Source organism: Lipotes vexillifer, unplaced genomic scaffold, assembly GCF_000442215.2.
Source record: "Lipotes vexillifer unplaced genomic scaffold, Lipotes_vexillifer_v1.1 scaffold1168, whole genome shotgun sequence".
NCBI lineage: Eukaryota > Metazoa > Chordata > Mammalia > Artiodactyla > Lipotidae > Lipotes > Lipotes vexillifer.
The window spans coordinates 1,235,961-1,261,598 of NW_006799230.1; the positions used below are offsets into that span (position 1 = coordinate 1,235,961).

Genomic DNA, 25,638 nt, shown 5'->3' on the forward strand with positions numbered 1-25,638 from the left:
AGGGCAACCACTGGCTTATTGGAAATTTTCTGTTAAATGTAAGAGAATTAACCTTTGCAAACTTCCTGAAAGTCTAACCATAAGGTAAGCAAAATAATGCCATACATATTCTGTAGACTAGTTGCACTGGTCCATAATGCACTGGAGTGCATTAATGGAGTAAAAAGTACTATGTGATCTGTAAGTAATTATAATCTCTTATATCAAACTATTTATAAAGCCAGCTGGCTTTCTTAACTCCACCCCTCAGTTCTATACAGTTGGTGGCTTCACATAGTGAATGCATCTGAGACTGATGAAATCAGCATCCCACCATTTGGGATAAGGCCAACTCAAAGAAGAAAGAAGAAAGAGTCTGAAAAACAATGAGGAGGAAACTTTCACAAAGAATTTTCATACTCGTAGAGCTCTAGAACTGTACAATCCAGAAGCAGCATGCAGCAATTTAAACTTAAATGAGCAATACAGTTTCTCAGTGCACTGGTTATGTGTCAAGAGCTCAACAGCCACATGTGGCCCAGCAGCTACCAGACTAGGCAGAGCAGAACATTCCCATTTGTCAGCACAGCTCTAGAACTTTGAAAATGTTAGCAGCATTCTCAGGACAATTGAAATATTTAATGAATAATCTCAAAAGCAGGTGGTAGAGGAATGCTGAAGGGTAGAGCACATTATGACTCCTTCCCACTGAATCTAATGAGTGTTGTTCATAAAAACCCTCCAATGCACCATGAGCTTCATTTGCAATAGTGTATATATTGGTACAATTCTTGTGATGTTTTTATTTTGAGCATCCTGTAACTTACAACTGGAAAACTTTGGCAGGTATCTTAGATCGGCTTCCTCAAGAAGCAAACACTGAAATAACAATATGGAGGAAGCACCCACCACTGAGGGAATGGAGGAGTAACACAGAAGAAGGAAGCCAACACAGGATGTGTTAATGAACAGGTGTGTATGCGATATGTGCTCTTTATCTGTCATTGGTTGAGAGCTTGCCCCTTGTGAGGGCCAAGTCTGCATCCTGGACCAGGGAATGCCCTTAGGCAGAGTCACAGATGTGTGCAGTAGGAAACATAGGCTTGTAACAGAAGACAGGGTCATCTGGCTGGGGTATCAACAGCATCAGCTACAGCAAGTTAGGAAAAAAAAGAAAAAAAAAGCCTATCTAGCCATAACATCTATATGCTTATTACTCTAATTTCTGACTACTCCCCAAATGATACTGACTGATTTCTGACTACTCCCCAAACCCAAAATATGACTCAAGGGAAACCATAAAAATTACATATTGTCTGAGGTGATTTTAAGAACAGTGGAATAAATAGAAGTTAAAAAAAAATTGCCAGGGGACGTTCAAGATGGCGGAGGAGTTAAGATGTGGAGATCACCTTCCTCCCCACAAATACATCAAAAATACATCTACATGTATGTAGCAATTCATACAGAACACCTACTGAATGCTGGCAGAAGACCTCAGACTTCCCAAAAGGCAAGAAACTGCCCACGTACCTGGCCGTGTAGCTGACAGGGTCTTGGTGCTCTGTCCAGGTGTCAGGCCTGAGACTCTCAGGTGGGAGAGCCAAGCTCAGGACATTGGTCCACCAGAGACCTCCTGGCCCAGCCTCATGTAATATCAGTCAGCAAGCGCTCTCCCAGAGATCTCCATCTTAAAGCTAACTCAATGACCAGCAAGCTCCAGTGCTGAACTCCCCATGCCAAACAACTAGCCAGACAGGAACACAACCCCACCCATTAGCAGAGATGCTGCCTAAAATAATAAGTTCACAGACACACCACAACACACCACCGGACACGGTCTTGCCCACCAGAAAGACAAGATCCAGCCTCATCCACCAGAACACAGGCACCAGTCCCCTCCACCAGGAAGCCTACACAACCCACTGAACCAACCTTACCCACAGGGGGGAGACACCAAAAACAATGGGAACTACAAACCTGCAGCCTGTGAAAAGGAGACCCCAAACACAGTAAGATAAGCAAAAGGAGAAGACAGAGAAATACACAGCAGATGAAGGAGCAAGGTAAAAACCCACCAGACCAAACAATGAAGAGGAAATAGGCAGTCTACCTGAAAAAGAATACAGAATAATGACAGTAAAGATGATCCAAAATCTTGGAAGTAGAATAGAGAAAATACAAGAAACGTTTAACAAGGACCTAGAAGAACTAAAGACCAAACAAACACTGATGAACAACAAAATAAATGAAATTAAAAATTCTCTAGAAGGAATCAATAACAGAATAACTGAGGCAGAAGAACGGATAAGTGACCTGGAAGATAAAATAGTGGAAATAACTAATGCAAAGCAGAATAAAGAATGAAAAGAACTGAGGACAGTCTCAGAGACCTCTGGGACAACTTTAAACACACCAACATTCAAATTATAGGGGTTCCAGAAGAAGAGAAAAAGGAAGGGACTGAGAAAATATTTGAAGAGATTATAGTTGAAAACTTCCCTAATATAGGAAAGGAAACAGTCAATCAAGTCCAGGAAGCACAGAGAGTCCCATACAGGACAAATCCAAGAAAAAATGCGCCAAGAGACATATTAATCAAACTATCAAAAAATTAATACACAGAAAAAATATTAAATGCATCAAGGGAAAAACAACAAATAACATACAAGGGAATCCCCATAAGGTTAACAGCCGATCTTTCAGCAGAAACTCTGCAAGCCAGAAGGGAGTGGCAGGACATATTTAAAGTGATGAAAGGGAAAAACCTACAACCAAGATTACTCTACCCAGCAAGGATCTCATTCAGATGCGACGGAGAAATTAAAACCTAAGAGTATTCACCACCAACAAACCAGCTTTACAACAAATGCTAAAGGAACTTCTCTAGGCAGGAACACAAGAGAGGAAAAGACCTACAATAACAAACCTAAAACAATTAAAATGGTAATAGGAACATACACATCAATAATTACCTTAAATGTAAATGGATTAAATGCTCCAACCAAAAGACATAGACTGGCTGAATGGATACAGAAACAAGACCCGTATGTATGCTGTCTACAAGAGACCCATTTCAGACCTAGGGACACGTACAGACTGAAAGTGAGGGGATGGTAAAAGATATTCCATGCAAATGGAAATCAAAAGAAAGCTGGAGTCGCAATTCTCATATCAGACAAAATAGACTTTAAAACAAAGACTATTGGGCTTCCCTGGTGGCGCAGTGGTTGAGAGTCTGCCTGCCGATGCAGGGGACACGGGTTCGTGCCCCGGTCTGGGAAGATCCCGCATGCCGCGGAGTGGCTGGGCCCGCAAGCCATGGCTGCTGAGCCTGTGCATCCGGAGCCTGTGCTCCGCAACGGGAGAGGCCACAACAGTGAGAGGCCCGCATACCGCAAAAAAAAAAAAAAAACAAAAAAACCCAAAAACAACAAAAAAACAAAGACTATTACAAGAGACAAAGAAGGACACTGCATAATGATCAAAGGATCAATCCAGGAAGAAGATAGAACAATTATAGATATTTATGCATCCAACATAGGAGCACCTCAATACATAAGGCAAATACTAACAGCCATAAAAGGAGAAATTGACAGTAACACAATCATAGTAGGGGACTTTAACACCCCACTTTCACCAATGGATAGATCATCCAAAATTAAAATAAATAAGGAAACACAAGCTTTAAATGATATATTAAACAAGATGGACTTAATTGATATTTATAGGACATTCCATCCAAAAACAACAGAATACACTTTCTTCTCAAGTGCTCATGGGATATTCTCCAGGGTAGACCATATCTTGGGTCACAAATCAAGCCTTGGTAAATTTAAGAAAATTGAAATTGTATCAAGTATCTTTTCTGACCACAATGCTATGAGACTAGATATGAATTACAGGAAAAAATCTGTAAAAAATATAAACACATGGAGGCTAAACAGGAAGAAATCAAAGAGGAAATCAAAACATACCTAGAAACAAATGACAATAAAAACATGATGACCCAAAACCTATGGGATGGAGCAAAAGCAGGTCTAAGAGGGAAGTTTATAGCAATACAATCCTACCTCAAGAAACAAGAAAAATCTCAAATAAACAACCTAACCTTACACCTAAAGCAAGTAGAGAAAGAAGAACAAAAAAACCCCAAAGTTAGCAGAAGGAAAGAAATCATAAGGATCAGATCAGAGATAAATGAGAAAGAAATGAAGGAAACGATAGCAAAGGTCAATAAAACTAAAAGCTGGTTCTTTGAGAAGATAAACAAAATTGATAAACCATTAGCCAGACTCATCAAGAAAAAAAGGGAGAAGACTCAAATCAATAGAATTAGAAATGAAAAAGGAGAAGTAACAACTGACACTGCAGAAATACAAAGGATCATGAGAGATTAGTGCACGCAACTAATTATATGCCAATAAAATGGACAACCTGAAAGAAATGGACAAATTGTTAGAAAAGTACAACCTTCCGAGACTGAATCAGGAAGAAATAGAAAATATGAACAGACCAATCACAAACACTGAAATTGAAACTGTGATTAAAAATCTTCCAACAAACAAAAGCGCAGGACCACATGGCTTCACAGGGGAATTCTATCAAACATCATAGAAGAGTAAACACCTGTCCTTCTCAAACTCTTCCAAAATATAGCAGAGGGAGGAACACTCCCAAACTCATTCTACGAGGCCACCATCACCCTGATACCAAAACCAGACAAAGATGTCACAAAGAAATAAAACTACAGGCCAATATCACTGATAAACATAGATGCAAAAATCCTCAACAAAATACTAGCAAACAGAATCCAACAGCACATTAAACAGATCATACACCATGATCAAGTGGGGTTTATCCCAGGAATGCAAGGATTCTCCAATATACACAAATCAATCAATGTGATAAACCATATTAACAAACTGAAGGAGAAAAACCATATGATCATCTCAATAGATGCAGAGAAAGCTTACAACAAAATTCAACACCGATTTATGATAAAAACCCTCCAGAAAGTAGGCATAAAGGGAACTTACCTCAACATAATAAAGGCTATATATGACAAACCCACAGCCAACATCATTCTCAATGGTGAAAAACTGAAACCATTTCCACTAAGATCAGGAAAAGACAAGGTTGCCCACTCTCACTACTATTATTCAGCATAGTTTTGGAAGTTTAAGCCACAGCAATCAGAGAAGAAAAAGAAATGAAAGAAATACAAATCGGAAAGGAAGAAGTAAAACTGTTACTGTTTGCAGATGACATAATACTATACATAGAGAATCCCAAAGATGCTACCAGAAAACTACTAGAGCTAATCAATGAATTTGGTAAAGTAGCAGGATACAAAGTTAATGCACAGAAATCTCCTGCATTCCTATACACTAATGATGAAAAATCTGAAAGAGAAATTAAGGAAACACTCCCATTTACCACTGCAACGAAAAGAACAAAATACCTAGGAATAAACCTACCTAAGTAAACAAAAGACCTGTATGCAGAAAACTATAAGACACTGATGAAAGAAATTAAAGATGATACCAACAAATGGAGAGATATACCATGTTTTTGGATTGGAAGAGTCAACATTGTGGAAATGACTCTACTACCCAAAGCAATCTACAGATTCAGTGCAATCCCTATCAAACTATCAATGGCATTTTTCACAGAACCAGAACAAAAAATTTCACAATTTGTAATGGAAACACAAAAGACCCCCAATAGCCAAAGCAATCTTGAGAAAGAGTATCAGAGCTGGAGGATTCAGGCTCCCTGACTTCAGACTATACTACAAAGCTTCAGTAATCAGGATAGTATGGTACTGGCACAGAAACAGAAATATAGATCAATGGAACAGGATAGAAAGCCCAGAGATAAAGCCACGCAGATATGGTCACCTTATCTCTGATAAAGGAGGCAAGAATATACAATGGAGATAGACAACCTCTTCAATAAGTGGTGCTGGGAAAACTGGACAGCTACATGTAAAAGAATGAAATTAGAACACTCCCTAACACCATACACAAAAATAAACTCAAAATGGATTAAAGACCTAAATGTAAGGCCAGACAGTATCAAACTCTTAAGAGCAAAACATAGGCAGAACACTCCATGACATAAATCACAGCAAGATCCTTTTTGACCCACCTCCTAGAGAAGTGGAACTAAAAACAAAAATAAGTGGGACCTAATGAAACTTAAAAGCTTTTGCACAGCAAAGGAAAGCATAAACAAGACCAAAAGACAGCCCTCAGAATGGGAGAAAATATTTGCAAATGAAGTAACTGACAAAGGATTATTCCCCCAAATTTACAAGCAGCTCATGCAGCTCAATATCAAAAAAACAAACAACCCAATCCAAAAATGGGCCGAAGACCTAAATCAACATTTCTCCAAATAAGATATACAGATTGCCAACAAACACATGAAAGGATGCTCAACATCACTAATCATTAGAGAAAGGCAAATCAAAACTACAATGAAGTTTCCGCTCACACTGGTCAGAATGCCCATCATCAAAAAATCTACAAATGATATATGCTGGAGAGGGTGTGGAGAAAAAGTAACCCTCTTGCATTGTTGGTGGGAATGTAAATTGATACAGCCACTGTGGAGAACAGTATGGAGGTTCCTTAAAAAACTAAAAATAGAACTACCATACGACCCAGCAATCCCACTACTGGGCATATACCCTGAGAAAACCATAATTCAAAAAGTGTCATGTGCCACAATGTTCACTGCAGCACTATTTACAACAGCCAGGACATGGAAGCAACCTAAGTGTTCATTGACAGATGAATGGATAAAGAAGATGTGGTGCATATATACAATGGAATATTACTCAGCCATAGAAAGAAATGAAATGGAGTTATTTGTAGTGAGGTGGATGGACCTAGAGACTGTCATACAGAGTGAAGTAAGTCAGAAAGAGTAAAACAAATGTCGTATGCTAACACATATATATGGAATAAAAAAATTAAAAAATAAAGGTTCTGAAGAACCTAGGAGCAGGACAGGAATAAAGACACAGACGTAGAGAATGGACAGAGGACATGGGAAGGGAGGGGGAAGGGCCAGGTGAGAGAGTGGCATGGACATATATACACTACCAAAGGTAAAAGAGATAGCTAGTGGGAAGCAGCTGCATAGCACAGGGAGATCAGCTCAGTGCTTTGTGTCCACCTAGAGGGGTGGGATAGGGAGGGTGGGAGGGAGATGCAAGAGGGAGGGGATATGGGGATATTTGTATATGTATAGCTGATTCACTTTGTTGTGCAGCAGAAACTAGCAAGCCATTGTGAAGCAATTATACTCCAATAAAGATGTTAAAAAAATAACAAACCTTGTAAAGTTTTTAAAGTTTTAGCAAAATACACTGTAACTCAAAGTGAAAAAATAATAATAAAAGAATAAAAACAGTGGAGTTTGTTAATTGCAACAACTGGTAGAAATGGTAGAACAAGTGTGGATGTACAGAGGGAAGATACAGTTTTTACAGGTGTCATTCATAAGTTAATTGTTAAATAAAGTGTAACATTCCATCATCTTCGTAATGTAGGTCATGACAGCCTTGTGTAAGTGTACTAGTGCTGCTGAATATAAAAAGTACTTTTCAGTATTATCGTTTTACTCAGAGGATATCAAATATATTTGAAAAGAAAAATTTCCAGTTGCTTACTCTAATCTATAAACTTTTTTATATCTAACAATTATTGACACCTCTGATCAATTTGATAAGGATGAATAGGTCAAATTATAATATATATGTAAACTTCTTAATCAAATTTCCACTTTCAGTATTTTTTAATTTGCAAAATTATACAATAATCATTACTATTTTCTATACCTTGATTACCTCCTTTGGATAAAAATATCCTGTAAATTAAACTCTCTATTAATTTGAAATAATGTATGCAGAAGACTGGTATAATCTTTCATTGGATCAAAGGGACTGCCTATAAACACTTTAATAACTATATTTATATTTCAAAAGTGACATGTCTCCTCCAAAGCTTAAATGAATTTCAGACATCTAAATAAATAGTACTTGATGAGAGATTTATGTACTGTTTTTATAAATAGATTAGATTATAAAAAATTAGAAAATACCTGACTTATTGAGAGTAATTCCAGTTGTATACAGAAAATTATCCACTTTCAAAAACTGTTGTAGGACTGTAAGGTAGCCTGTAATGTTGCTAATGTGATGGCTGTTGGGTAGTCTAATTAAGGCTTTTGAAAACTGAACACTTGGTTGAGATTTGGCATCTGGAAAAAGGAAACCTCATTAGCAAATAGACAAAACAAATGCATATTAAGCACAGCACTATTGGTCAGGACATTTTAAGTGAACCAGTTATTTCTAAAACATTACTGACATCTCCTAATTATAATTATTATTTTATATTCAGATCTGAATAAATAAGAAATGCCCCCTTTCTTTAGATGATACAAGGCACCTTTAGCCTAGAGAGTGCTTGATTCGCTTGCCCAGAATTTCTTCACCCTTTGAGTTTCACTCTAGGGAACCACACATTGACCCATGCGGTTCACTTGGGGTTTCATTTCTGTAACAAGAGTAGAGGTAATGGTGCATGCCAGAATGGGCTGAAACCAATCAAAAGCATCTCATTATCCTGTTGGCCACAGTGATTTGTTGGACTATGGGACTTGTGACAACCACAGTTAATGAGATGCAATGTGAGTTTTGCTTGGACTTCTAGGGGAAAAGACCTTCTATTCCCCACTAGATTTTATGTGAGCAGATATATGTCTGGGAGTTGCAAAAGCCATCTCGTGACCAAAAATGAGAGCTCGTTTGAAAATGAGACAATATTTAAGGACTGGAGAGTTGAGAAATGGAAAGAGTAAAACTAGTTCTCAATTATTTCAACTGAAGCCCTGATCAAGCCATGTCTAAAGTTGGTCCCATTCCTACACTTATCAGTCATTTGAGCAATAAATAAGTGCTTCTTTTGGGTTTAAACTAGTTTCGGGTTGGGTTTTGAGCAACTTGCAACAGAAAGTATCTTTGATGATAAGCCATATACTTAAGTGGGTAGGTTTCTGCATCAGGCGATTAAACATACATTAAAAGTTTTTTAAATGCCAGGCATTCAATTTATAAATATTATCTCATGTAAATAACTTTGAATTGACTATCCTCTAATTTATCGAGAACCCAGGGACAATATTGATTTTTTTCTGTATTCAGCAGATCTTTAACAATTCAAGGGTCAACTCATATCATTAAAACTAAAAATTATCAGAAACAATCAGTTAAATTCTTAGGATGAAAAAAGTATCAATTTTTAAAGAGTTACATGACAATAAAAAATAAACTATACACTGACTGAGAATTATCTTACATTGTTTTATTTATCATTTATGTATGAAGCTAGAAAAATGGTACCTGGAAAATAAACAGTTAAGGGATATAAAGAAAAACAACACATCTATATTATCCTTGTTAAATTGCTTTGAGGGCACAATGTAATACCTTTTGATCCCTTACAGGTACTATCTACAACTTACTTTTTTAAATTGTGTGGCTTAATTACGATGAAAATCCAAACTTCTTTACAACTGAAAACATGTACACTAAAGGAAATGTCTAACTGAACTTCTCTAAGGTTTTACACATTCCTGAAGTCCCCAATTTTTCCTGCTCCTTTTACTACAAATATATTTACACACAGGCCTAACACATTTTTCACTATACACAATGAACAACTTCCTGATAAAATTTTATAAGGAAAAATATAAACGTTTTTTGGAAGTTAAGAAGTGAGGATGTGTACTTTCCTAAGGGAAGATTTAACATCATCAGAAACATCCATCCTTTCTTGGTTGGCCTCACCAATAGGTCAACTCTTAGGGAAATGAGGCAGTAAAAGGAATTCCAGAGGGCTCACAGTGTTCTCACAGAGATGGGCACGTGGCACGGACAGTGCCACCCAGACAGACGAGAGCTCACCACTGCTTCGTACAGTGGCAAAGGAGTGGTACATGAACATGCTCATGCTGACCCTTTTCATATAACCCAGCAGAAATTACAATTTGTAATGGGGTTTGAAGAATCCAGGAAGGAGTAGGATGTGTCAAGATAAAACCAAAACAAACAAATGAAGCAGGACTGTGGAGAACCTGATTTCACTAAGGTCCCAGCAGCGTACAATGTGGCCTCTCTCTGCAAACAAGTAGTTCCTATTTACTTTCCACCCTTCATACGCAGCGCTACATCCACCCATCCTGCCATGCACCGGCAAACTCAGTGCAAGAATAAGAGATTCTACTGCCTTACTCAGTAAATTACTCTAAGATTAATCAAGCCCTAGTTAATTTTTTCCAAACGATAGTGTTAGGCTTTCTTTTTTAATACATTAGGACTAAATAAGATAAGCTTCTGAAGATGAAGAGAACTTCAAAAACAGTTCTTTTTACCATGACTCTTGTATTGGACTTTGAGGTTTTCTGCCTTTACCAGTCATTCTTATGCTTTAGTTCTCAACATTAATTTCCCAAAAGAAACAAAAAAGCCAATTATTGTCATTTATAGATGTTTTACATAATATGCAGTTAAGAGTCACAAAATGCTGGGACTAGTTAAGGGGGTGAGGAGGTGAGATAAGGATAAAACTATCATCTTCGTGGTTGGTAAAGCAGAGCTGGAGGACACAGCTTGAATCAGACCCCAAATCACGCTTCCTGTATTCCTGCCCTTGGGATATGTGAGTGGGGCAAATCATGTCTGCCAAGCAGATACTTAACTCCCCAGCCTCAGACCCTTCCCACACAGGCAGCAAGATTAATGTCAGAGGCAGGAATGAAGGTGACCTGCAAAGAAAGCCCCAGAGGTCTGAGTCCTTTTCCCAATTTCACCAACCACCAAAGCTCAGTGAGAGATGTGATTTGGAAAGCAGTTCAGGGACTCTTTCCAGCATTTCTGCAAGTCAGATGTTCTACTGAGGGTGGCTAAAATGGTGAGAGAGAGAATGATTCCCACTACACACACACACACACACACACACACACACACACACGCTATAGTTTGATAGTGAAATAATCAGTTCAGATCAACTTATAGTCAGTACTAATCATCCCTGATCAATTTAGATTTTTCCCACCTTATAATCAACACTGATCCACTGGTGAAGAGGTACAGTTATACAATATAGTCACAATATAGTCTCTTTACTTACTAGCTAAGTAAGAAGAGGTGTGTACTTACCAGCTAATTTTCCAGTAATTAAAACAGTGTCTTCAAATAGCCATATATTTGCTTGGCTTTGCGGGAACAGTGAAAGTGTAACTGATGAATATACTGTGAAATATAGCATAATTAGGATATTTTATTAGACATGGGGGGAAAACTGGGACAAATATAGTTCTGCTCTGGCAGGTCCTAAAAATGTGGGGAAAAAGAAATCCTGTGATGGGAAAAGCAATTCAAAACAAAGGAAGAATGCATGCATAATATGATGGAGGAAAAAAAGGAACATAATAAAGTGAGACGATTTGGCATCACTATTTTACTAATTTTTTAAAATTTTATACAGTAGTTTGTACCAAGGTGACTAATAACGTTCTCTAACTAACCCCAGATATATTTGTTCAAGTTAAACGCTTAAACAACTCTCTGCTATTTTCTCTATATAATCGTTACTTATTCCCTTCTGATATTGAATAATGTTTAAGCCGTTTTTTCCTGGCCCCATGATTCAAGGTTCTCTCAGATGGGAAGTACATCCACTCTTCTTTTTTAACTTCCCATACAAAGGTGCAGTGCTCTTCACAGTGTGGTTCGCCAAACAGACTGTGCTTTGCCAAAGGAAGAAACAGTTTAACACATAAAATGATCCAGAGGCAACCTTTAGTAGTAGGGAGGATGGGGCTGGACCCGCCTACAAGAGTAGGCACCTGAAATGCCTGGTGGCATGAGTAAGTGCAGATCCCCTGAAAGATAACTAAATTCTTTCAAGATCAGGAACAAGAGGCAGGGACAAAAGACCATTGTTTTATAAGCAAGACCAAATCAAACAACCTGACCAATCCTGCAAAAGAAAAATAAGTTCTGAGGCATCACCTAAAGTTCAAGTTCTCACTGATCTCTCTCCTCCATGCAATGCAAGTAAATATCAACAGAAATGATACAATATCCCTAAATCACTTAAGAAAGGATAAAACACACTTGCATGAGAATACTTTTAAAATTTGGAGATATTTCAAAGAGCTGTAAAGGAAATACATAAAAGACAGGATAAAATATTAAAAGTATTCAATGATGTGGATGTAAAATGGTGTAAAATAATATACTTTTTTCTTAAGCAGGAATAGAGGACTACCAAATGAAAGTAATTTTAATTCAGAATACACTAACATTTAGATGGATTGTTAGACTTATTAGATTGGAGAGGAGGTGGTTAGGGTAGTAGCTTGGACCCCGAGATGATTGTATCCCATATTTGGATACTTTCTTAGTCCCAGGTAGGTTAAAAAGGGCTACCCTGACAGATTTTTCTATTAAACCTGAGAAGAATCTTTCAGAAAGTCACTTAAACTTGGATTCAGATTTCGTTTGACTTTAAAAAATGTTTCTGATTATAAACGGGAATATATATCCACTCTGGAAAAGTTGAGAAATACAGAAAAGGAAAGAAGAAAATGATGGTCATCACAATACCACCACAGAGACAACCACTATTAGTATTTCAGTGTAGCTCTTCCTGGATTTTTCCTGTGATTTTTTTTTTTTAAAAAGAGGGAGTATGATATTGTATACAGAATATTTTCACCCTGCTTTTTCACTTAAAATAATATTGTAAGCATTTCTTTTCCTCAATAGAAACTTTCATAACATTTTCAAGGTCACATATTTCTTAAAGTATCAAGATTCACTTAACCACTACACTACTGTATATTTAGATTGTTTCCATTTTCACTATTACAAAATAATATTTGACTCAACATCCTTGTGCACAGATATCTGTCCACTTTATTTGTATGTTTGTTGTTAGGATATATTCCCAGTAGTCAATGATGATGAAGATTTCGAAGACACTGACACACACATTTCAAAGTTGTTATCCAGATAACACTGCCGACTTCTCCCACCAGCGGTGTTTGAGGATGGCCATCTTGCCCAGCTTGTCAATACTGAGTATGTTCACTTTTTAAAAACGTTTCTAAAGTGAGAAAATCTAAGAAATGTGTATTTTGGAGGCGTACTTAAATTATTAGGAAGGTAAAATATTTTATCGTATTTACTAATCATTTGTATTTCCTGTTTTGAAAACTAAGTCATGATTTTATCCATTTACCTTATTTAGGCAGGGCCTTGGTTTTTTACTGATGTGAATGAATTCTTAACACATTAAGGATATCATTCCTTATTATTTCATATATTTTTTTACTACTTTTTAAAATTATGGGGAAATCTACCTTTTATGACATCTTTCATTGCTTTCCAGTTTAAAAAGACCATCCTAAAAAAATAAGATAGTTTATTAAATTTAATATAATTTAATTTTCTGTATTTTAACTTTTTGAGCAATATATTTTAGAATATGGATTCAAATTAATTTACTCCAAATAGTTAACCAAAGTATCCCAATATTACTTATTGAATATTCAGCTTTTTCCTCAATGATTTATGATTCCTATCATAGATTATATTTTTTATGCCTACTAGTATCTGATTTGTACCACATTACAAATCATAGTACAATATCACTTAATTCTGCAGCTATATATTTTAGTTATCTGGAATGGCAAATTGCCTCTAGTAAATCGTCTTTTAAAACAAGATTTCAGGTATTTTGACACATCTGTTCTTTAAGGGTTATTTTGCCAAGTGTTTTGTTAATGCATTAAATCTATAAATTAATCTGGGAAGAATTCAAATCTTTACAATATTCAAGCTAAGAAAAAATATTTTTCCAGTTTCTGGTGTTTTAGTTGATTTGTTTTTTTTTTTTTTAGGTCTATCAGTAACATTTGGTAGTTTTATTTTCCCTCCCCACAGTTACTTCACTTGTTTTTGTAGGTTTCCCTGCATATATTGTTTGTTCTTGTTGTTCTGAGAGGGATTTCTTTTCATTATTTTTCCTAATTGGTTATTACTTCTGGTATATAAGAACATGTATTGATTTGTAGCAATACTTAATTTGTAGTTTTCCAGGGATATGATCATAACCAGAAAAAATGGTTTTGATCCTTCCTAATAGCTATCCCTTTTTTATCTGTTAATATCTTTTTGCTTTAATAATAACTTCTACTACAATGTAAAATAATATAGACATCTGTGTTTAGTTTCTTATTTTAGTAGGATCACCTCTAATATTTTACAGTTAAGTATGATTTTGAGATACCTAAGGATATCTTTGTGGTCCTAGTTTTTAAAGAGTGTGTTCTTTGTTAGGCATGAATGGTGAACTTATAAAATGCATTTCAGGCAACATTTCAGGCAGTTGTTGATATTATCACATATTAGTTCTAATTTTTTCTACTAATATGATACATAAAATTAATGAAGTTTGACATCCTTATAGTCCTGCAAAGAAGAAAAATCCTACTTGGTCTTGACAGTATCCTATATTTAAAAAATGGTGAAATTCTTTTCTGTATTGTTTAGGAATTTTGCATTTAGTTATAAGTATGACTGGTCAATAGAGAGGTGTGTGTATATGAGAGAGAGTATGCACACATGAGGGCATTTAATTTTGTATTACCTTTGTTAGGTCTCAGAATCAAGGCTGTACTGATTTGGTAAAATGATCTGGGGCACTTTTCCTTAGAGCCTTTGAAGTTATTTTTACCCAGCACATTTTACCCATGGTTATTAATCTACCTCATCTAAAATCAATATACCATTTATATTATCACAAAATTGTTTGTTTTATTGGATTTTTAAGATTATTGCCAATTTTTTTGATAATTTTTATGATTTTTAAAGCTTTTATGTATTTTAATCTTTTATTTCCCTCATTTTTGTTTAAATTAGCTAGATGTGTGCATAATTTACTTCAAAGAACTAACACTTTGTCAATTATTTCTTTATATTTTTCTAATATATGCCAATCTACTTCAATCTTTTTATTTCCTTTTTCCCATTTTAGTTGGTTTCTTCTTTCATTATTTTTCTCACTTTTGTTGAATGAATAGTTGTACTTAATTTCTGTCTTTAAAAAAATTTAAAGCATTTGAGACCACGAAGTAACCTCAAATACATCCTTATCTGGATTGTCCAGTCATTTTATTACAATTTTATTCACGAGTCTTATTAAACTATCTAATTCATTTTCTTTCTCATTCTAAATGTAAATAGTTCAAGAATTCAAATGTTTCCAATATGAAACTAAATAAAATATCTAAAACCTAACAAGAACCACCACAATAAAAAATAAAATTTTTAGAAAGATTAACTACCTAATGTACCATCCTTCCAGTCAATCAGACTTGTATTCTGGTACCTTGTATGGCCAATTTTCCCAGTATTCAATTAGTTATAATCACTCCTACCAGTTTTTTTCCAGCTTTATTGAGATATAATTGACAGCTAACATCATGTAAGTTTAAGGTGTACAATGTGATGACTTGATATATGTTTATATTGTGAAATGATTGCCACAATAATTAATAATTCTTTCTCCAGTGTGCCTCTTGTACTCTCACCTCTCCTTTCCATTTCCTTTCTTACATCAGGCTACTGTCCAGCAGCACAACCACAGCTTCATAGCCAGGCTCCCTGAATCCATTTTAGCCCTGCTGTTGCCCTGTTCTTTATACACTGTAAATTCAGTTTCTAAACAACTTACTTTCATGTGCTCAAGAATCTACGAGAACTGTTTCATTATTCGTCACGTAAATCTAAACTGTTCATCTTATCTTTTGAGACTGTCCTTTAATTATCTGGCCCTTTACTTTACTTTGGGCCAGATAATTTACTTTACTTTACTATCCTGCTTCTAACTAATTCTTTGGGCATGCCACACCCCTCTCCGCCACCTGCAGACACGCTTTGTGCCAGAGCAGAGCTGTAGCTCGGGATTCCTTCAAGCTTCTGTAGAAGGAAAAAGACCTTCATGTTTTCTTCAAACTGGCACGCCTTTCTAACCTCCTTATATTGGCTTCACACAGTCTCATTTTCGGTTTATCAGAACAAGAGAAAAAAATCATTTACATTTAGTGAAAGCAAAACATTGTTTAACTGCTTACTTGGCATTCTTCCAGTCTTCCAGGGCAGAGATGTCAACACATAGCCATCTTTGTAAGCAATAATGGTTAGGCTGAGTCCTAACTTGTAGGGTACTCTTATCAACACAGCTCCATTGTTTCTAGTTACTGTGGAATTTGTCTTCGTGTAGTTTACAAACACTTCTACAACTGCTTGACTCAGGTACTGACGACTGATGATGTCATTCACCTGGACTTTCAGCATAAATACAGACACTGGAAGAGAAAAAGAACATCGCAGCACGTTATATCCTAGAAAGCATGTCACTATACTTTAAAATGTCATTTAAGACACCTAAACCAACAGTACAGAACTGTTGAAAGATTTAGGAAATACATACACATGGATGGATAGAAAGAGGTGTTAAACATTCCAACAAATTCATTATTCTTCCCAAAACTGAATAAATTTGAATTTATTATTAGTACGGCGCAGTATTATCACTCCATTTTCTCTGCCATTTAGAAGGAGAAGAAGGGAGAACAGTGAATAATGGAAAGAGTTTCTGGCTTTAGGAAAATAATTTTTACTTGATGTTACTAATTTCTAATATTATCAAGTTATATAGATTTAATACTAATTTAAAATACAGTCAAAGGTCTTAGAATAAAATGCCATCTCACCAAACCCATTAGTGCATGGCTAGCTCCTTTATTTTGTTCTGTTGTCTGGAAAGCACGGGATGTGTTTTAGTTCCAAATTACAAAATATCCAAACAAAATCTCAGATGGACCTAGAGAATATTATGCTTAGTGAAATAAGTCAGAAAGATTAATACTATGATGTCACTTATATGTGGAATCTAAAAAATAACACTAATGTATATGCAAAACAAATACATTCACAACATAGAAAATAAACTTAAGGTAATCAAAAGGGAGAGGGAAGGGGGAGGGACAAATTAGGGGTATAGGATTAACAGATACAAACTACTATATATAAAATAGATAAGCAACAAGAAGGTATTGTATAGCATAAGGAATTATAGCCATTACTTTGTAATAACCTATAATGGAACATAATCTGCAAAAATACTGAATCACTATGCTGTATACCTGAAACTAATATTGTAGATCAACTATACTTAAAAAAAAAACAAACCGGGGCTTCCCTGGTGGCGCAGTGGTTGAGAGTCCGCCTGCCGATCAGGGTACACGGGTTCGTGCCCCGGTCCGGGAGGATCCCACATGCCGCGCAGCGGCTGGGCCCGTGAGCCATGGCCGCTGGGCCTGCGCGTCCGGAGCCTGTGCTCCGCAACGGGAGAGGCCACAACAGTGAGAGGCTCACGTACCGCAAAAAAAAAAAAAAAACAAATCTTTTTCTAAAATATAAAAAAAATTATCCATTAAATATATAGACACAACATGTGAAAATAATAAAGTCAAGAAAATAAGAATTAAAGCTTTTTCTACTTAAACCTCCAGCCTTATAGATCTTGACAATGTGTCCATGCATTTACCAATGATAATGTCTGGCTACAAAAGAACTTTTACCATCATGGAAATGCCTTTGCAAAGCCTGTATCATAACACCTTTGCTAAAGATGCCTTATCTTCTACCATAAATGGGCTCTGCAGCCAGTCATGGTCTATCTCTGCCATTCCCTAGATATGTGACTTTGGGTGAGTTACTCACCTCTCGGTCCATTTGCTCATCTGTAAAATCAGGAGAGAGCAACTATTTTGAGCTAGTAAAATAAAATAATGCAAATAATGTGCTCAGTACAGTGTTTGGTTGTCAAATCTAATGTTAGGATCGTTATTTATAACAAAAATTATTACTTCACAACTGGAGGCCACTTCATTAACATGAGTAATTCAATAAGGATTAATTATGCTGTTATGCATTTGTGTAAACAAACCCATTTTTTTAAAAGAATTTTTAGCAAGAACATCACGTCAGGTAAAAAATCCTAGTCAACAATGATTGAGTTGCAATATTGCTACAAAGTAAAAGGTTGCCATATGTAAAGAGGGCATGATGGGCTTCTAAACCAACGTCCTTGAATAGAGCCACCTAGTACAAAACACTAGTTATGTGTAGAGGACAAGTAGCTGCTGCTCAATTCAAAATAATTCCCCCAGTCACTTGCCCCTAATCCCCTAGACAAAATTTATTGAGCCACTGGCATAAAGCATCTAACTAATGCAAGCCAGACAGTCTGTCAGGCCCTCAAAATGTGAATAAAGATACACAGAGGCTAACAGTTGCTGGAACTGAATCATCTGAGAGAGTCTGTGAACTCCTACTCTCTGTGATTTCCAGTGTTTACATGTCCCTTTCCTTCCAGAAGCTGGGTTGTACTGTCCCTCTTGCTGATCTGTGAGCTATATCAAAATCCCTCCCCCGAATCTTGTAGCCAGAGTTGGGTTCTGTTGCTTGCTTCCAAAGCAAGTACATTAAATGACATGGGATACAACTGTAAATATATATTTTATTTAATAGGCTACCCTATCTTTTATAAGACAAGGCAAAGGAGGCAAGGCTAATGTACCAAAAATATGAGAAACCACATAAGAGGGAGACTGCACATAACTAGAAGATAAGAGAATTAACATTCCCTATTAAAATTTGGTAATGGGTCTTATTCAAATCAAATGTACCTACAATGGTTCCTTCAACAGCATTTTCAGGAATGGGACTCAACAGGGAATTTTTATTAATTTGTTTGCTCCAAAGATTTTAGAAATTCTCAGAGCCTTTGGATTTATAGACAAACTCCAATGTGTAGTAAGACCTTAAGCTAAACTCATTAAAAAAAAAAAAACTCTGCATATTCCATATGTTTCATCTTTGTAAAAGTACACTTGCCAAAAATAAGACACCCTAAAGCCTCCTGGCATTCTGAAGCTGGGTTTGATTCATGTTTTCTAATCCAGAATGGACGATTTTTTTCCACATGTGCTAATAATGTTAATGTAATAAATTTGATGAGAAAATGAGTATCAAATTCAGAAAAAACAATTTGCAAAGCTCAAATCTTGGCTATCACACTCATAGCCTGTCTGTGGAGATCCCCTATATCTGTACCTTAGATTGCCTAACAGACTTAAGACATACTGTAGGCCTGACCAGCACTGTCCTCTCTAGCTCAAATGGGAAAAACTAGTTATTTGTATAATACACACACATTCACACACACACCCTGCTCCCTCAGGCCCAGTTCTAGAAACTTTACACATGTTGTCCAATTTCATCCTAATACAAACCTGCAAGACTTCCCCCTTTTAAGGCAAGGAAATCGAGGCTAAAGTTGAGCAGCTAATAAATTACAGGCAGGATTAACAGGTTCATTTTACTCCAAGTACCATGTGTTTTACTCCACATTCTTTCTCATTGAAAAGCCTTAGGAATTTGGTTTCCATCATATTCACTAGCTCACTTATTTCCTCCCAACCAGTGCAGAGAAGGAAGTGCTCATTTGCTGATTCTCTGACCTGCTCATTCCCTCTCTCAGCCTGGTTTTTCTGGCCCCGACATAAGGAGTAGCAAAAATAGCATTAAAAAAAAAAAAAACTCGAAAAACAAAATCTTGGCTGAAAGTCTAGTTACAGCAATTAAAGAGGCACAAACAACTCTTTTTCCTTCAAATAAAAAGTTATAAAGAATTACCTGCCATTGACTTTAACAGGATGCCTCTGACTTCTGTGATGTCAAGTTTGACCAGGCAAACAGCACTGGCAGCCAGAAGTAATATATATCCATAATAATCCCCCTCACTAGCTCTCTTCTCCAACAAAAATACTCTGGCATTTAGACGGGGCAGACTGTGTGATTAAATATATGCTTTTCAACCAGAGGTGCTTTTGTCTCCATAATCTACCTACACTCCTCCATTGTAGTTTTCAGCTTTCCATGCCCATATTATTTTCCCTGTCATGTAATTATAATCATTATGTCTTGCCCACATAATTTTCTTTTCAGTATGTCACCATTGGTTTAAAAATGGTTCAGTATCAAATGATTTCAACTGCACCCTAAGAAAACATATAATCTAAATGTTGAGAGAAACAAGGAAAAATAAAATACACACCCATGAGCAAGGTCGAGGTTGCTGGAAAAGATTTAACTATTTAGCACATGATTAGAAGCATTAAGTAATGAGAATCAGTAAAATTCAAAAGACTACTGAATAGGTATAAAGAAATGTTCTTGAAAAAGCATATTAGAATCAACACTGTATTATGGTTTTGCTACAGGATATAGATAGGTAAATCAAAGTCCAGAATAGCTATTTATTTGACGACATCTGGAGTGGGGTGGGCTGAGGAATTACAGCCCCACTTCTTTTCAAGAGAATCTGACATCATCTTATTATGTTGTTACTATTATGTAGGCTACATTTCAGATTTCTCCAGTACAAAAACTAGCCTACTTCTTTTCAATTATGTTTCAAGCATCTACAATAATTTAATATACAACTTTTGTCCTCTCTAGGAATATAGTGCTAAAAATATACTAGGTAGATAAAGTTTTTATAAACAGATCACAGATAAAATTTAATAAAATATTTTAACAATGAAAATTTTAAAACTTTGAGGTTTATGCATTCTAAATGAGAGCTATAAAAAAATAAAGAACACAAAAATATAGTGAAATTAAATAATTGGTTGGGAACAATTAGAAATGTTTAACTACATTGATTCATTCAACAAATATTTATTGACTGCCTGACTTTGGCCAGATCTGCACTAGCTAGGTAATGGGGCTGCAAAGATTAATATGATACATCCTTACCTTGAGAAAGATTCTAAGGAAACGTGAAAAAACAGTACTGCAGAATTGTCTGATATTACTATAGAGGAAGTTTTAAAAAGGCAATATTGAAACCAAGGACAACTTTCTATAGTACCTAATACAATCTTCTATGAAATTATGTAGAAATTCAGAATCAACGTGTGTAACTATTCCTATAAGTATCAGTCTCAAAGAGAGATGCCTGCACTCCCATGTTCACTGCAGCGTTATTCCCAATAGCCAAGATATGGAAACAACCTAAACGTCCATCAGCAGATGAACAGATAAAGAAAACCCGTATATACATGCAATGAGATATTATTCAGCCTTTAAAAAAAAAGGAAATCCTGCCACTTGCAACAACATGGATGGAGCTGGAGGACATTATGCTAAGTGGAATAAGCCAGACACAGGAAGAAGATAATGTATGATCTCACTTATATGTGGAAACTAAATACTCAGACTCATAGAAGCAGAGATTAGAATGGTAATTGCCAGGGGCTGAGAGGAGGGGGAAATGGGGAGGTGATGGTCAAAGGGTGTGAAGTCTCAGTTACGCAAGATAAATAATACTAGAGATTTAGTATACAGCACAGTGCCTATTGCTAACAATACTGTACTATATATTTAACATTTCCTAAGAGGGTTGATCTTACTTTAAGTGTTCTTACCACAAAATAATAATAATAATAGGGGCAGGAAGAAACTTTGGGAAGTGATGGATATGTCTATGGTTTTGATGGTAGCGATGTTTTCACAGGTGTATAGTTATCCCCAAACTCATTAAGTTACATACATTAAATATCTACAGCCTTTACATGTCAACCATGCCTCAATAAAATGGTTTTTAAAAAATGTGGATCTCATATCTATTTTGGAATCAGTTCACATTATCATTTTTTTGAACAGGGAAACTGGACATTTTGAGCTCAGATCTCCAAAGGGCCTGCCCATTCATTCTCTCCTGTTTTCCATGATCTGACTTTTTGGTCCATTCCAGTGGAGACTTTATGGTGAGAACCCAAAAGATGTTATGACTCAAATCAAACTTTACTGGGGGCATTCAGAGGCCTAGAGTTTGTTCTCCACCCACCATTTTCATACAAAATATTCAGTCAGAGAAATCTTGGTATAGAGCTAGCTATACAGATATCTTAGGATGTAAATAGAAAACATCTGGTTCCACATTTAAATGTTAAGGTATTTAAAGCCTTTAGTAGAGACATCATTATGGTTTCACTAAAGAGAGTTTCAATCAATTCCCAAGTCTTTAGCCTAGCATTCAAAAGCTGACATCTGGCTACCACCTTCCATTCCAGCCTTATTTCCCACTAACCACTCTTCTATGGGGATTAGCAAACTACAGCCTGCAGGCCAACTCTGACCTGCAACCTGTTTTTATAAATAAAGTTTTATTGGAACACCGCCAATATACTCATTTATGGATTACCTATGGCTGCTTTTGCTTCAACAGCACAGGCTATATGGTCTACGAAGAAATTATTTGCTCTCTGGCACTTTACAGAAAAAGTTTGCAGAAGTCTGCTCTATATCGTCACATGAATGGGTCACTAGTCACTATCCAAGACCAACCCACTCTCCTGCTATATCATTCCTTTCTTCTATCTGAAAAAAATCTTAATTTTAATCTCTACCCATCAAAAATCCTAAGCTATCCTTCAAAGTTTAGGTCAAATGACACTCTTCAAATAAATGTGGCTTTATCCCAGTTAGATGGGCTCTTTTCTTCTGTACTGACTCGTCTGATAGCACATAGTGTATTATGGTGTTATGTTTTACTTTCTGTGCATTTGTCTTCTCTGTGAGAACAATCTCCTTGACAGCCAATACTGTTTCAAACTCAGCCTTGTGTTTTGCCAGAGTTTAGCATGTAGATTCTAGATGAATGCAACAGGGGTGGGGAGGAAGGGAGGGAAGATGAGAAGAGCAGGAAAAAGAGAAGAAATGAAGGATGAGAGGAAGAGATGATCAGAAGTGACCACGAATGGGGGAAAGAATGATAATTGTAGGATTTCTACAGAAGCCACGTGAAATTACAGCCAGCTTTCCAGCCCCAGTATTTGGTGAAATTTTGAGCTTAATCCCACAGTTGCCAATAAGAAATATTTTAGATTATTACAATAATCACAAAACCAAATATTACGATTCCTTTTCCTTTTGGAAATTAATATGACTTTTCCTTCTTTCTAAGAATATTTAACTTGGAAATTTTGACTAGAGAACACATAAGTAGCAAAACTTGCTAAATAAATATAATGCAATTGTATTACATCAAAGATTAACTTTACTTTCACTATTGCAAAACAATACCAACAAAGTAGTTTTAAAATTCTTTCTCCCGGGTACCGGCACAATTTCCCTATTTAACTGGAAGGAGGGCCGAAAGTTTAGGAAACAGCGAGGACAACAAAGGGGCAAGAGTGAGGACAACAAAGGGGCTTGTGAAAGAAAGGAACATATTATTCCACATTCTGTAAAGCAGGGTGGAAAGGGCTTCAACAGTTTAATCTTTACAGCATTTCAAATATGGACACACAGCCTCCTTCTTTTAAAGGAACAAAAGGGAGCTGAATTAAAGAAAAAGTTCAATAAATTAGAAAAGCCTCCTTTTCATTGCTTAAGCATCAGATTGGATCCAAAATTCTTACTGGCTGTGGAGTTTAAGAGAAAAAAATCTGTGCCTGTTTGAAGCAAAAACAAATTTATTGCACTAATATTCATTACAGAGAAAATGTCAATTCTAAGAAGAAATTACAGAGATAGAATAAGGACACAATCTCCAAAGGTGAAAAATGTTATAGACCAAGTAAAATGCACATTTTCTCCATTAGGACCAGAATCTTAAATGAGTGTGATTCACCAAAACTAATGAAATGAATGACATAAAAAAGAGTCCTTATAACTTAAGAACAAGCACATTGCAGATGACTGAATAGGGAACAAATGAGAAAGTGAACCACTGGACACAGTGCTTGGACTCAGTTCCTTCTTGCCTACCCAAAGGGCCCCTTCCCTCAGTAGAAATAAATCAGTCTGATAAATAAACAAATCAAAATCCTAAAACATATTGCCCAAGCTCACTCCACAGGCATTTCTCATCCTTTTATCTTGTCTTCTCAATTTTTCATCCTGCCTCAGAATCACAATTATTCATTCACTCACAAATTTCACCCAACATGCATTAATTACATACACTATATACGAAGGCGCTAAGTATGGAGTGACAGAAGAACTGACAGCCCAATGGCATCACAGATGAAAAGACTGAGAGAAAGGAAGTGAGATTTCTTTTCCTGAGAAAAATCAGCAAAAAAAATGTTAAAGACTGAGGAAAGAACAATGAGGTTAAACAGAATATGTGAAGTCTCCACCAAAAACAAATGATTGAGCTAAGAAAACATGAGAAGCAGATATTCCTCCTTAGAGGAAAGATGGGAATTTAGTGACTTACCCAGTAAGCATATGCTGACTGACATCATCCCCTTCCCTCAAGAAGGTCCTTGCCTGAGATGATGTGTCCCACTGAGTCTTTGAGCTTAATCCTCCCCACTCCATCCTCACTCCTCTGATCCCCATCGGCCCCTTGCACTTCCTTGAGCCAGGCGAGTGCCCACCTTTGGGTCTTTGCACAAGCTGTTCCTTCTGCCTAGAGTTCTCTCTCCCATCCCCCACCCCCCGCCCCCTCCCACATATCCAAATGGCTTACTCTCACCTCCTTAAAGTCTGTGTCAAAATTATACTTCTCATGAGTCCTACCCTCCCAGTCCTTCTTGCTCTATGTCTCAGGGGTCCCAAGACCACTTTCACGTTCAGTGATTCGGCAGAAGGCAAAAGGTACCACTTACTGGCAGGTCATACAACTAAGATTTGTAACAGCAAAAGGATAAAGAGAAAAAAGCAACATGAAAAATAAACGCATCAGCCATGCCCAGAGAGGTCCACTTAATAACTGCAAGGGAGGATGCAAGTGTGTGATATGAAGTACATAAGTCTTGCAGTGGAGGGAGGGGCAAGGAGATAATGTGTAAGTAACCATTTCTGTGCAGAGAACATTCGTAAGTTATGTACTTTAAGCAAAGTACAGATTCTTTGATTCTTTACCAGTTCTTCTTTCAATAACTTCTTCAACAGATATGTTCACTCTTGTGATGTTGAGAAAGAACTTTACGAAACAAGATTAGGGCAACCATTGTGGCTTTTCCTTAGAAAACCAATTAAATGAAGATTAAGTTCTACCAATTATTACCCAATTCTAAATAATTAATTGGAAAAATCTCTGTAGCAGATCATCAAGGAGCCGAAATTGAAGCTGACAATAAAAATGGAAACAATCTGGGTGAAAACAAGAGATTGCTATAAGGGGAAAAAAACCCATTTGGGAAAATAGTTAAAGAATTTAAAAATATAAAGTTGTTACAAAATCTACTTCACACAGACTGAGGTTTCTTAATAAAACACTATTTAAAAGGAGCAGTCCATTAGGAATCTGTGAGTGGTAAATGTTTTTCCCTTAGGTATTTCAAATATATTAATGATCGTATACAAGAGAGAAGACCTTTAGAGAACCAACAATCAATGAATGTACCCTCTCGTGAATGTAACAGTGGAAATCGGGTTAGATGTGTTAGCTGGTGTACAATACCCGCTTGGGGATGAATTAA

At 36.4% G+C, this 25,638-nt stretch overlaps 1 protein-coding gene across 1 annotated transcript in view; it reads right to left on the bottom strand.

Moving 5' to 3' along the window:
- FAM171B (family with sequence similarity 171 member B) overlaps window positions 1–25,638 on the bottom strand; it is a 64,069-nt gene that overhangs the window by 14,347 nt on the left and 24,084 nt on the right. Inside the window, exons 2-4 of the mRNA XM_007471522.1 lie at window positions 16,201–16,434; window positions 11,216–11,308; window positions 8,095–8,253 (exon numbers count right to left, since the gene is read on the bottom strand). Coding sequence (XP_007471584.1) covers window positions 8,095–8,253; window positions 11,216–11,308; window positions 16,201–16,434 — 486 coding nt within the window. The remainder of the gene's footprint in view (window positions 1–8,094; window positions 8,254–11,215; window positions 11,309–16,200; window positions 16,435–25,638) is intronic.